At 38.2% G+C, this 15,088-nt stretch overlaps 1 protein-coding gene across 2 annotated transcripts in view; it reads right to left on the bottom strand.

The window, feature by feature from the left end:
* The window catches only part of C7H12orf50 (chromosome 7 C12orf50 homolog), a 30,612-nt gene extending 15,671 nt beyond the window's left edge, over nucleotides 1–14,941 (bottom strand). For both annotated transcript variants that reach the window (XM_047788603.1, XM_047788604.1), the window contains exons 1-4: nucleotides 14,791–14,941; nucleotides 12,513–12,651; nucleotides 9,618–9,737; nucleotides 9,144–9,264 (exon numbers count right to left, since the gene is read on the bottom strand). In XM_047788603.1, the coding sequence (XP_047644559.1) occupies nucleotides 9,144–9,264; nucleotides 9,618–9,737; nucleotides 12,513–12,542 (271 nt within the window). In that variant the 5' untranslated portion in view covers nucleotides 12,543–12,651; nucleotides 14,791–14,941. The remainder of the gene's footprint in view (nucleotides 1–9,143; nucleotides 9,265–9,617; nucleotides 9,738–12,512; nucleotides 12,652–14,790) is intronic.
* Between the last annotated feature and the right edge of the window lie 147 nt (nucleotides 14,942–15,088).

The raw sequence follows: 15,088 nt of genomic DNA, 5'->3' as shown, positions 1-15,088 counted from the left end.
AAGGAAAAATGGCTTTAAACAGATCTCTTTAGCTATCCTCAATATATGTTCCCAAGACTTGTCATTAGCTGCAAAGAACTGCTTCACTGAACATTCAAAACAGTAAATGTTAACAGTCACATTTTTTTAAAGTGATACAATTCATATACTATACAATTCACCCACTGAAATGTATACTGCAGTGTTTTATAGTATCCTCACAGAAATGTGCAACCATCACCATGATCAATTTCAGGATATTAGGATCACCCCAAAAACGAACCCATACCCATGAGCAGTTACTCTTCATGCTCACCCAACATCCCTGGCCCTACACAAAAGCAGCCCTATGCTTTGTTTCTACAGTTTTGCTGCTTATGGAGATTTCACACAAATGGAATCATGCACTATGTGGTCCTCTGTACATGATTTCTTTCACTTACCACAGTGTATTTTATCACCAAATATTATTTCACTGTATGGATATACCAACATTTATCCATTGATCAAAGGAAGGACACTTGGGTTGTTTGCACTTTTTTAGGCTGCTATAAATAATATTGTATGATTATTTTTGCACAGGTTTTTTAATATCTCTGGAGTATATACTTAGAAGTGAATAAGGAGGACATATGATGATTCTGTTTAAAACTTTTGAGGAACTGCTGCACTGTTTCCCAAGGCAAGTGTACCATTAGCATTCCTACGCAAGGTATGAAGATTCCAATTTCTCCACATTCTTGCCAACTCTTGTTATCTTTTTGAATAAACCAGTCTGGTAGATGTGAGTGGTATCTCATTGTAATTCTGATTGACATTCATCTAACGGTTAATGATAATGAGCATCTTTTCAGGCGTATTAGCTATTTGTATATCTTTGCAAAATGTCTATTCAGATTCTTTGCCCATTCTGTGATGGGATTATCTTTATATTATTGACTTGTAAGAGTTCTTTGTATATTCTAGATCCAAGTACCTTATCATATATATAATTCGAAAATATTTTCTCCCATCTGTGGGTTGTCTTCACTCTCTTCATGGTATTTCTGAAACACAAAATTTCTAATTTTGATGAAATTCATTTTTTCATTGATTGCTTGTTCTTCTGGTGTCATAATAAGACTGTGTTACCTGCAGTTTCTTGTAAAAGCTTTGCAATTTTAGCTCATATTTAGTTCTTTGAACTATTTTAATTTTTGTGTAGGATATGAAGAAGAAATACAAGTCAATGTTTTAGTGTGGCTCTCCAGTTGTCTTCGCACCATTTTTTTTTTCCTTTTTTTTAAGGTCGCAATAGCGGCATATGGGCATATGGAGGGTCCCAGGCTAGCAGGTGAGGGGTCGAATCGGAGTTACAGCTGCTGGCCTACACACACCACAGCCACAGCAACATGGGATCCAAGCCGCATCTGTGACCTACACCACAGCTCACGGCAATGCCGGATCCTTAACCCATGGAATGAGGTCATGGATCAAACCTGCACCCTCATGGTTACTAGTCAGATTTGTTACAGCTGAGCCACAATGGGAACTCCTGCACCATTTCTTGAAAATACTATTCTATCCCCCATTGAATGGTCTATGAAGCTTTGTCAAAATCAATTGTCCATAAATTGATTTGTGGAAAGGTTTATTTCTGGGCTCTTGACCTTATCTCATTGATCTATATATCAATTTTTATGCCAGTACCAGATGGTCTTGCTCACAGCTTTATAGAAATTTCTAGAATTTTAAATCAGTGTGAGTTCTACAACTCTGATTTTCATTTTCAAGTTTGTTTTTACCATCCTGGGTCCCTTGAATTTCTCTTTACAACACGGGCTTGAACTCGAGGGTCCACTTATATGTGGATTTTTTGTTTGTTTGTTTTAAATAGTAAATACTACAATACTACACAATCTAAGGTTGACTGAATCTGAGGATGTGGAATTGTGGATATAGAGGAGTCAGGGATTCAGAGGGCCAACTATAAGTTACACTCGGATTTAAGACTGCTTGGAGGGTCAGCTCCCCTAACCCCCACCATTGTTCAGAGGTCAACTGTTCCGTTTAGAATTAGCTTGTCAACTTCTATGAATAAGTCAGTTGGGATTTTGATAAGGGTGGCACTGAACCTATAGATCAATTTGGAGAGTAGGTCATATTAACAATAAAGCCAATCTATGAACATGGTCTATCTTTATATTTTTCAATTTTCTTTAATTTTTTCAACAACATTTTGCAGTTTTAAGTTTTGCAATTCATTTGTTAAAGTAATCCCTAAATATTTCTATGCTCTTGTAAATGGAATAGTTTTTTTATTTCATCCTCAATTTGCTCATTGCTAGTATACGGAAACACAATCAATTATAGTATATTAATCTCATACTCTACAACCTTGCTGAACTTATTAGTTCTAATAGTTTAAAACAAATTTTTAGAAGGTTCTAAATAAAAGATCATTTACAAATAAGGATAATTTTACTTCTTTCTTTCCAATCTGAAGGCCTTTTACTTAGCTTTATTGCCCAATTCCCCTGGCTTGAATATAAGTGGCAAGAAAAAAAATCTTTTGTCTTTTTTCTGATTCAGGGGAAAAGCTTTCCATCATACCACTAAGTATGATATTAGCTGTGGATTTTTCATATATGTCCTTTATCAGGTTGAAGAACTTACCATCTATTTTTAGTTTGTTGAGTGTTTTCATTATCATGAAAGGGTGCTAAGTTTTGTCAAATGCCTTTTATTCATACGTTATGAGGACTATGTGTATTGCAGTAATTGATTTTTTCTTTTTTACAGGCCACAGGTCAGCACATGGAAGTTCCCAGGCTAGGGGTCGAATCAGAGCGGCAGCTGCGGACCTACACCACAGTCACAGCCACGCCAGATCCGAGCTGCATCTGTGACCTACACCACAGCTCTTGGCAACGCTGGATCCTTAACCCGCTGAGAAAGACCAGGGATCAAACATGAATCCTCATGGATAATAGCCAGGTTGCCTCTGAGCCACAATGGGAACTCCATAATTGAGTTTTTGAAGTTAAACCAATGTTGCATTTCTGGGATAAATACCACTTGGTCATGAACTATAATCATTTTTTCTTTAAATTGCTGCATTTAGTTTTCTAGAATTTTATTGAGTATTTTTGTGTCTGTATTCCCTATACTCCTTGTAATATATTGTATGTGTTACAAACACAAAAACACATTTTTATAATTATTACTTTATATAACTTTATATTTCTTAAAGGATCTGAGATGAGAAGGAAGATATATTTAATCTGTCCTGGAAAAATATGCATTTTTCTATTATGTAGTAAACATTTATTATTTTTGCTTCCCCTATAGCCATCCCTCTCCTTGTTTTAGGTAAGGCCATCAGCTTTGCTTTGGGGAATACCTTTTTCTCATCTTCAGTCCATTTAACTTGATTGACCATGACCAAGATTAGCTATTCCTCTGGTCTGAACAGAAGTTAGGGATGAGCCTATTTCCCATATTATTAGATGATGTTCAATATTAAGGCTTTCGCTGGAAAAAAAATGTGTTTCTCCTGAGGTTATCGTGATGAGGAGGATGAGGATGGTATCAAGTGCTTCTTCTTTGCCAGGTGTTCTTCTAAACTATTAGGTATTAATTCATTAAATGTCAAAATAATCCCACAACATAGGTACTATTACTACTTATATTATACAGATGAAGAAATAGGGCCACAGAGATATTAAGTTACCCCAAATTATGGTGGTAATTATGTGGCAAGTTGAAATGTTTGTTTGGTTGGTTGGTTTTGTTTTGTTTTTGTCTTTTTTTTTTTAGGGCCACACCCGTGGCATATGGAGGTTCCCAGGCTAGGGGTCTAATCAGAATTGTTGCCGCCAGCCTGCGCCACAGCCACAGCAACGCTAGATCTGAGCCGCATCTGAAATCTACACCACAGCTCATGGCATCGCCAGGTCCTTAACCCAATGAGCAAGACCGGGGATCGAACCTGCAGCCTCATGGTTCCTAGTCGGATTTGTTAACCACTGAGCCACAACAGGAACTCCATGAGTTGAGATTTTAACGAAGTCTGGCCCAGAGTTCTCCACTGATTATTATGCCTCCAGAATTTAGGAAGCTTCTGGGGCAACTACATCATACGGGAAAAAACCAACCAGCCAAGCTCCAAGAGGAAACAAAGGCAAGCCTAGAGCCAGTCAGGTCTGAGGTCAGCTCTGTCCTTAATCTCTTCAGATATGTGAACCAATCATTTTTTTCCTCCTGAAATCAGATTGAGTTGAAATTTTCCTCTTAAAATCAGTGGTGTGCTGGAGTGGGCTCAGATCAGCAGGTGAGAACTGACTGTTAAATTTTCAGCAATTCAGCCAAGGGCCAGGTTCCATTTCTCATAATTGCACTTCATTTTTTAAAAAAATCATAAACATTGGGAGTTCCCACCGTGGTGCAGTGGTTAATGAATCCAACTAGGAACCATGAGGTTGCGGGTTCGATCCCTCGCCTTGCTCAGTGGGTTAAAGATCCAGTGTTGCCGTGAGCTGTGGTGTAGGTCACAGACGCGGCTTGGATCCTGCATTGCTGTGGCTCTGGCATAGGCCAGTGGCTACAGCTCCGATTAGACCCTTAGCCTGGGAACCTCCATATGTTGCGGGAAGCAGCCCTAAAAATGGCAAAAAAAAAAAAATCATAAATATTTAGTTTCTATAGTCCTAAAATGCAAATGTGTGGACATCTCAAATGTGATTAACAAATGTTAGCCCTGGGAACTAATATTTGTGTACCTGCCCTGATATTTTTGCACTTTTAGAAGCACTTTAGATCATAGATGAGAGTAGACAGTGTCCAGTGAAGATGAGGAATCTCCTAGCCAAACACTACCTGTCCTAGTGGGTGGTGTTTATTCAATCCCTCTCCCCCTCCTCCAAAAAGGGAAGAACTGAATTGAAATGTTTTTTTCTTTTATAACTATTAATAATTGCCTTACTCTGTGTCTTATCCACCCCCCCCCCGACACACACAGCTAGTCTGTCAAAGTGTTATTTAAAAAACATGTATTAGACAATGTTTTTTTCAAGACTTATAATAAAAGTTCACGTACATATATTCATTTAGGCTAAGACCTTCTAAAGAGAGCTGACCCAAGATCTGTTGAAGATGGCCAGTCTGTTGTCCAAGGCACCTCCCAGACACTGACTTAGAATAAGTAGAAGTATCCATTCAAGTGTTTATTACAGAACAACATGGCGACAGGAAGGAAAGGAACAGTCACTTCAATGTGGCCCCTATGGAAGTTCCAGGCTAGAAGTCAAATCGGAGCTGAAGCTTCCAGCCTACATCACAGATCCAAGCCTCACCACTGCTTGCAGCCACACCAGATCATTTAACCTATTGAGCGAGGCCAGGGATAGAACCTGCATCCTCATGGATACTAGCTGGGGTCTTAACCTGATGAACCACAATGGAAACTCCCTAAATTTGGGACAGTTTGTCTGGGTACACTAACCTCTAATTTAAATCATGGGAGAAAAAACAAGTATGTACCCATTAATGCTAGTAAAGAAAATATGAAATGTACTCTGAAATACCTAGCAAATTCCTATAATTTATAGCATTTATCAATTGAGTTATGTTTTCTTAGCACTATCATTCTGTTTAACAGCTATTTTCTCTTAAACTTAGAGACGATAACTAGAGGGGCTAGGCCTCTTTTGAAAATGTCTGGTTTAGCAACATTTAAATGAAATCTTTTCCAAAACAGTCCAAAACCTTTTTAATGCATTAGCAGATTAAAGTTTAAATTGCAAAAAGACTAACTGGCAGTTTTATACTCTCCGACAAAAAAAATTCAGGACTCCTGATAATTAGACTTGGTGTTTAAAGATAGCAGACAGTAGCAAATCGACTAATGGAAAATTGCTTTAGGCAAACACCTCATTCTGGAAGAACACTGCTGGTAACTTAGCATTGCCAAGGTCCAATTCACCTATTTAATATGGGCCATGTGATGGGTCTCAATTCCTTGAGCAGAGGGCCTAGAAATTTTCCCAGTTTATGCATTTAAATGCCTAAATACTATCTTATTTTAACCAGAAATACCAACTTACACATGAATTGCACAATGCTATGTATGAATCAATAGTTTTATTTTGCAGTCAAAAAACTGCCATAATCCCACCCTGAATTTATCAATCACATGCACTAACTGAAATATAAGGGTAGATTTTAATAAAGGCATAACTGTATAACTTAATTTTTGTGCATAGATATTCCTGGAAATATTTGGTCTACAAAAGATCAAATTATACCTCCTGAGGTATTGCAATATATTTAGAATGACTAGATGATGATTCCACTGAGCTTAGTATTTTCCTACAGCCTAGAATTTGAATCCTCTCTCCTATGGCGCAGAAATGTGTCTGGGCAGAGGAATCCAACTAGGAACCATGAGGTTGCAGGTTACCTACTTAACATGAATAAATACTTCTCAGGACTTCCTGGGGTAGAACTGGCCACCGTGTGAAAGTTAGTACCATGTTCCTAGGTTCGGTACTTAGGATGTCTAAGTAAAGAAAATATTCCTGCTCTTCTGGAAATTTCATTCTATGAAGAGGACTCAAACAACAAACAGTAGGTATAGTGAAGAAGTAAATTATATGTGAGAAAATGATGAAGGAAATGGCAAAAAGAAAAAAAAAAAGTAGAGCAAGACCAAGAAGGATTGGAATGTGCAGAGAGGAAGTGGGAAGGCTTCTGTAATTCACATGTTCAGGGTACACCTCATTAAAAGGTGACATTGGAGCTAAGACCTAGAAGGGATAAAGGAGTTCCCCATAGGCTGTTGAGAGAAGAAGCTCCTGACCTCCTTCTTCCGGCCCTCACCAGACCTCCCCTTGTGTGTCTCTTCATCTGGCTGTCCCTCTGTGTCCTTTGTGGCACCCTTTATTAAAATAAACGGGTAAACATAAGGAAGCATTTCCCTGAATGCTTTGAGCTGTTCTCGCAAATTATTTAATCCAAGGAGAGAGATCATGGGAATCTCCAAATTGCAGCCAAGTCGGACAGAAGCTGCGGGTAACCTGAGCACCTTCTGCCTTGCAATTGGTGTCTAAAGCGGAAGGCAGTCTTTGCGGACAGAGCCCTTCATCTACGGGATCAGAGCTAAGCCCAGTTAGCGTCAGAATTGAACTCAATGATAGAACACCCCGCTGATGTCTCAGAGAATTGCCTGGTGTAGGAAAAACAACAACAACAACAAAACACTGGTCTGGTGTCAGAAGTGTGGTGAATACAGCAGAGGTGTGAGAGAAAAACAGAAACACACAGGGATATATTTTCTTCTAAAGAAACTGACATGAATAGGGATAAAGGGCAAAATGAAATTAGTCCTGTTGGCTTCAAAACAGGTAAGCAGACTTGTCTGCTGCAGATAGAGGAAAGGGATTTTGTTTGTTTCTTTCTTTTTATGGCCCCGCCTGCGGCATATGGAAGCTCCTCGGCTGGGATTTGAACTGGGGCGGCAACTGCCACAGCCACAGCAGATCCGAGCAATATCTGTGGCCTATGCCACAGCTTGTGGAAATGCCAGATCCCGAAGAACGCGATGTCAGGTTCTTAAGCCACAACAGGAACGCCAGGAAAGGAGCTTTGAGGCAGCAGAGTATCAGCATCCTATGAGTCCTGCTTATTCCTCCTCCTGATGGAGGCAGAACGGCAAGGGGAAAGACTTGGTCCCAGGGCCTGGATCTAGTTTTGACCCTTGAGAGAGGAGAAAGCGTACTCCAGAGTTAAGACCGTCTCTGACACCGATTAAAGAAACGGAAACTTCCAGAAAAGCCAGAATTTATCTTTGATTCCTAGATTCTATGTGCAGTAAATGAAGATAATAAAATTTGTTCCTAGGACTTAGTCCAAGGTCTCTCTTATTATCATCCCAATAATTTACACATTGATTTTTACATTTCCTTTGCCAGAGATGCAGTTTCCATTTTCCTTTAGCCCTGAAAGAGCTAGTCTGAAAGACAGCGATGTTACCCAAAGACCATTTAGAAAGCAAACTATTACACTAAGTATAAATAATTTAGCACAACGTTCCTCATGAAATAAAATCACTCGACGTAAAACAATGGGACCAAGGTAACCACTTCGGAGGCAAAATAACTTTCATCCCAGTTCTACTGTTAGTGGGGTCACCTACCCATCCCCTACCCACACATCCAATTTCATTGCGCATCTGTGCTCCAGGCATCATGCAAAGCGTTGCTAAGAAAACTAGTTATGACTCCCACCTTGTGCTGTTCACCGTGAGGAAGAGAAACTCTGACCATACATCAAATATGTACGACGAAGGCTATGAGGCCAGAGTTTTCCGGAAGAAAATAAGGAAAAGAACTACGTTGGGGTCATCCATTTCCCAAGGCGTATCTGAAGCAAAGTTTTCAAATCTAAAGGACTGAGATCCTCCAAACTCATCTCAAGAATAATTCCATCACGAGAAGTATGGTGGCCACAGCAGGAGAGTGGAGCACTTGCAGGATTGGGAAACCCGACGCTCCCGACCTCCGAAGCAGGGTTCTCGGTATTTACTGTTATAGGACGTGGTGTTTTCGGTATCCCCTTCCCAGAACCGAGTTTAAGGGTAACTGCATATTAGAACCTCATTATCATTTAGTTGAAGTATGCCGCTTCTTTTGCAACAACGGGATTGCATTTTCTCCACAACTGAAGTCTTAGGAAGAACCACATACATGGCTCCACTTCTGGCAGCAGAAGTGTGCAAACTAGAGCACCTCCCCGCCTGTGAGACAGGTCTCTGCACTTTCACAGGGAGCAAGGGTCAGTCAAGCCAAAACCTCTTCAGCTTGGCTCCAGTTGTCTTAGGATTTGATGAGCGTTTTCCTCTCCCTAGTGAGGTCAGTAGTCATCTCATGTTTCAGATGAAATAAAAGCCACTTTAGACACACAGTCAGGGGAGGCTTCACTTGATCTGTGTTCATTTTGTTAGCTACCTGATGGCTCATTCTTAGCCTTTATCTCATGGTTTTTGATAGAACTATCCCATGTCATCCATTGGCTAATAAACCCCATGACTCACCTTGTCACACTTTACTTAATGTGCCACTCTCTGCTGCTACTCCAAAACCAGATTATAATATGGTATGTATATGTTATTCAAGAAATATACTTACTGCTACTTGGTGGCAAAAATAATCCATTGATATTTCGAGGTTTGCTGTGATAAAAGATACAACTGATCTTCACACAACCAAGAGGCTGAGTTTCCCAGAAGCATGAAATACTGCAGTTTTGCTAGACAGAGGAGGTAGGGGAAATGCAATGATAAGTTTTCATATTCACAATAAATACAGTGTGTCCCACACAACACAATGTGACAAAAACTACTGCAATTGCTAATTTAGGGTCATATGTGTTTCTTGGTTTTGAGTTGTTCTAAGCTCTGCTATTTAAAAAGATTCAGTGAATAGTCTTAAAACATACCCACCCATGTTTCTAAGTATTTAAGTGGAGCAAAGCGCAAAATGTCTAAAATTAAGTAATGGAACAAAAACATCCTTTCTTTTCTACTGTGTGAATAGTAGTGAATAGTTCCATATTATTGAAGGGAGATGCATTTAAAACGTGATGCTGCCAAGTCATTCTACCTGCATTTCCATGTGTCTAAATCTGCAAAGTGGATCTAAACATTTTCCTTCTCTCCATAATGAGCACACAGTGTCACTGCCAAGGGCCTCTTCACAGTGTCGGAATCGGCACTGGGAACCCTAAAAGAAGAAGAGTAAACAATGTAGAAAACTCAGCATATGGATATTACTGTACAACAACAGATTGCTAATCAATTCAATATGAGATCAAATTAAAATTAAAAAAAAACATACTACAAATACAAGACCATAATGTCTACATTTAGAAAATTAATCTAAATTTAGTGAGGAACTAAGATAATCCAACATTAAGTAGTAGGACATGCCACAAGTTACTGATAAATGCTCCTTGTTATTACCAGTTAATCTGTATAATTCACTAAGATAAATATAATCAGTAACACTCGAGCACAATCCAATGACAGAAGGATCTAATTTCTCTTTCTGAAGAAAGCCAGAAATTTTTTTTTAAAGAATCATCACCGATATTCTACTTGGGGAGATGATGTTTATTCATCATACCCTTTATTAGAGCACTGTTTTCTTAGTCTACGGAGATACTGTGTTTAAATAGGAAAAGTGAATGAAGCTTAAACGTCGTATTATTATGGAATCTCAAGTAATTAGCACTTTGTGTCATATTACATTAAATATATATTTAATATACTTATACCCTTGGTCTTCAAAGAGAAACAATTTTGCCTATACACATATAAACATCTTTATATTCCAACAAAAGCAGATGTGAATTCTTTTAATTAGTGGTTATTTTTTAATTTTATATCTTTTTCACATAAATCCACAGTTGGAAAAACTCTAGGCCATTGTCTTTTGGGCAGAGGGTGGATGACATAGAATAAAAATATCCTATTAGGTTCATCCCTCTTTGCCACATATTTCATGATTATCTTTTTCTACCCTCTAACTCCCTGTTGTCACTCTCTCTCTCCCTTTTAAAATGGATCTGTGAGTCCAGGATAGTGGGCAGGAAACAGAGAAAATGGCATTTTAACTCTTGGCTCCATTTTCCCCATAATCGCAAAATCAATCTGTAACTCACCTTTCTGTGCCTCAGTTTCCTCATGCGTAAAAAGGGAATCAAATGCTTTCCTCACAGATTGTTATAAAAATTATGACTCAGATCCTGTGTTGCTGTGGCTGTGGTGTAGGCTGGTAGCTGTAGCTATGATTCAGCCCCTAGCCTGGGAACGTCCATGTGCTGAGGGTGAGGCCCTAAAGAGACCAAAAAAAAAAAAAAAAAAAAAACCAAAACCAAACAAAACAAAAACAATTACAGGAGATGAGATATTGTGAATACTATTATTATTTTCATTTTTAATTATTTCTCAAGAACTAAGTGTTTAAGGATACAGTTATGTAATAGGCAAAACTTCTGCCCACGTGTAACAAATTCTATGATTGTTTATCACTCCAGGGTTTAACCCCCAAATAACAGGTAACAGCAGTGGAATCTAAGTCTTAGAGTCAAAGAGGTTGACTTCTGAGCCGGTCCGTTGTCCTAGTGGAGAAGAAAGGCTTTAAACCAGACACAGCCTATCTTTCTCTGAGCTCATTCTGACCTGAACAGGAAGCTCCAAACATTGACTTTCGACATTTTGTTTCATTGAGATCCATTAATCATAAAAACTTAGATTAAGCTTTTTCCCATTTTAACGTATAAACGTTAATCCTTCATGCTTGGCGAATTTGTGTTACTTCTCTTCCTTTTTCCATGAAATTAAATATGTGCTGTGACTTACATTTTAACAGGGGGAAAATTCAGTAGTGTTTGTTTATAGATTTCAAATAGGGGATTAATTCGATCCAACTGAGTTGGACAGTGACCTTAATTTACTCAAATTTATATGACTGGGATTACATTAATCAAAACAGCATGATGTATCATATAATGTTTCAATATCAGGAACTTAATGTTTCAAGGAGCTATAACACAGGCAGAAGTGCTGCACTGAGGATTTAAAAGTCAATAGGCATGTAACTGGCATATAAAGCATAGTGTCGAATAATTTCAAATTTTCCCTTATTTCCTCACAGAAATTCAACAGATCGAAAATACATGATAACGTTTTACTTCAGATTTTAAATATGAAAAACATTTTGTGGGAAAATAGTCAATTTTGATTCAATAATGCAAATTACTTCCATAAAGCTTAATCACGTGAGATACCGTAGGTTGTACAATATTTACCTTTATGCATGTGGAATTAAAAAAGAAATAGCAGTCATTCCCAACTTCTGCCATTTTTTCAACTCTCTTGATGCTAATCCAGTGATTTTTAATACAAGAATTGCAGGAATGCCAATATAAGAACTATCAGTGTGGAAGGGGAAAAAAGAATTTCTTTTCCACAGTCTTTCAGGCTATCAGTAGTATTCCTTTAAAACCGACCTCCTGTTGACAGTATACTACACAATAGACATTTCTTAACGAAATTTAAATTAGAAGATACCTTCTCTAGCTTTGCAGAAATGTTGAAAGTGGTTGCTAGTAAGCCCACAAACTCAAACTTCCAGAATTTTCCTCATTGTTACCTAACCCATTATTGGCTCATCATAAATGACCTCACATCTAACTGTAGGCTAGTTTACCTTAGTGAATACTACATAGTATTTCTTTTACTCAACTGTCGCATACTAACCAGAAAAAGCTAGTAAAAATGAAATAGTATATTTTATACTTCAATGTTCTGATCGAATAGGGAAGATAAATTAGTTCAGAATTTCATAATTAAGAAGTATTAAGTATTTCACAAGGACATTATTTTCTAAACTCATTTCTGTATATGACTTGGAAACAAAACTAAAATTTTTAATAAGTAAATAAGCTATCACTATTTTAAGGTAATAAATAAAATTATTTAACTATGTACTTACCGCTATCCACTGATTTGGGAAAAAAATCATTCAGATTGCGATATTTAATAATACCTGGAAATAAATCGGACTACTTCTTCATCTTGTAGCTATATTCTATTCAGTCTTCATCCATCATTAAAGGGGGAATAGCTTCTTCCTGTAGCAGAAAGGTTCCAGAACGCTTGTAAATTTTGAGAATTTGTAGAAAGCAAAATGAAGTACTCTGATTCCCAGAATGAGACATTTCAATCAATAGTTACTGAGGTCTTTCTTCATCTTAGTATCTTTACTAAAAGAACTAGAACCTAGAAGAAATAAAAATATTCTTAGTAGGTAATTTAGAAGATGCCACAGAGATCACAGATGACAGTAGATCAAAATATTTTTAAATCTCAGTGTACTTTTAATTGGAAACTTTAAAGATGGAAGCCTATGGATTCTCACTTTAGCTAAGTAAAACAAAGTTGGTATGAATTTTTTGAATACAATGAGTTAATATAAAAACCTAGGAAATGAATTAAAATTTACAAAAGAGTTGTTAACCTATAACTGTAAATAAGCGAAAACAATAAAAGAAATATTCATTAGAAGTAAATGAACTAGATAAAAAAAAGAACTTGACCCTTGGAAATATTAGCAATGATATGTAGAAAAATCCAGTGTCAAAACTTTTGCTTTGTCCTACCTTCTAACTCTAGAGTAACAATGCACCCATCTTAAGCACATAGGTCACTAGGAGAGACACCCCAAAGAAATACCTTTAAGTGAGCTTTGCCTCCAGATCAACTCACTCTCCACCTATGCACTTGAACTGCACTGGGCCATTTTCCAATATTGTTACCACACACCATTATTGCATGATTATCTTAACATCATGGTTAGAGCCATTGTGAGAATCTAAAGGCTGAGCAAAGGCTTTTACCTCTCGAAGTGATTTTGGAACAACTATGCTTCCTTAGAAACAAGAAAAACACGTCAAACCCAGAAGGGGATTTATTATTATTATTATTATTTTAAATAGACCTATGTGTGCATTTTGGTAGTCTTCAGAATGCCTGGAACCCTAATTTCCCTCTCCTTTTTATTTTATTTTTTTTCCAACTCTCTTTTCCTTTCCTTTTTTCTTTCTTGGCATGCCCCCCCCCCCTTTCCTTATTCTCTTCACTTCTTTTCTGTTGTAAAATTCATTCTAGCTTTTCAGGGAAAGCTACAACCATAACTCATGGGGATTTTGGCTCCCTGTAATGGGAAGACTTATGAAAGTTTGCCTGCACAACTGGAGGTAGGCCTGAAAATTCAGTGTTTTTGTGTTGGCCAAGGTAACTCACACTGCATCTTTCATCTTTAGTGCATGCCAGAACACTAAACATCAGAGAAAAATTCTTCCAGTTTATGTAATCCTGCAACACCAGTTTAAGGACCGGGGCTGGTAGCCACTCCTGGCTGGCTTTTCAGACTTAGGAGGCTCAGGCAAAGCTGCTGGCTGCTACCCATTAGAGTAGGAGTCCAGACTGCCACTGCGAATTGGTCCTGTGACTCCCCTGTGTTTGACTCCCCTGCTTCTGCTAGAAGCTTTTCATCAGGCACGGATGAATTTAAAGCCCTGGAAATAAAGAGTACTTCCGCAGAAACGGTCAGCTGTGCTGCTAGTTTCAAACTGCAAGTGGAATGTTTTGGAAGCTGATCTTTTCTCAGAAATGACAGAATGTTGGATCTGAAAGATTCTGTGGCAGTTTTGGAAATGACAGTTGAGGGGTGTGAGACCCATGAAACGAGCTGCTTTTTAAGGTAGTTGTGGGGAAACAAAAAGTCACCGGTATTTGGCTGTGAAACGCTAAGAGGCTTCGGGTCGCAGGGTCTCACTTCAGTTTTGCTCCCCCACCCCCTGCTCTCTGTCCTTCTTTCTCCCCGAGAAGACGGCAGCAGAAGAGAAAGCAGACGGCAGTTTAATTAAAAACCGGCAAATCTCCTCTTCTCTCCCTCCCCTCTGAATCCAGCAACCAAAAAATAGTGAATTTTTTTTGAGGGATATTTTATTCTTTGGGAATTCCCTTATACGTAGATACCTTCAAGTGAGATATAATCCTTTCATTTTCCAAGGGGTAAATCAGGAAAATGCTGGGCTAATACCCGACGACAAAACAGTTACAGAAACGAGACCTGGGCATTGGTCAAGCACATAAACGAAGGCAGAAATCAAAATTCCCTACGAAGGACTACGAGTTTCAGGGAGATAGAAAGGCTACCATTATAAAATATTTAATATATTTTTTCCAGTCATTGTTTTATTACTTACCCTCCAATATTCTTTTGAGTAATAAGTCAAAGCTGTTTTTAGCTCTGCAGTTGATTGACGACAACTATTTAAGCCATTTGGACTCTAGTTGGAGCTCGTGTTTACTTAAGGTAAATGAGAGTCCCATGGAAAAATTAAGATTGAAATCTGATTGCTGGTATTCGTGTGATTTGGCTCTAAAGCTAAACTTTGCACTCACTCTGGAAAAAACATCAGACCCACTTTTGGCCATATTATGCCGCGCAATGAGGCATAATCCAAACGGTAAATTTTTTTTTTCGACCCATGTGTTTGAATT

Source organism: Phacochoerus africanus, chromosome 7 (assembly GCF_016906955.1).
Source record: "Phacochoerus africanus isolate WHEZ1 chromosome 7, ROS_Pafr_v1, whole genome shotgun sequence".
Taxonomy (NCBI): domain Eukaryota; kingdom Metazoa; phylum Chordata; class Mammalia; order Artiodactyla; family Suidae; genus Phacochoerus; species Phacochoerus africanus.
The sequence above is the reverse complement of the archived record's forward strand: the minus strand, read 5'-3'. Positions and strand labels throughout refer to the sequence as shown.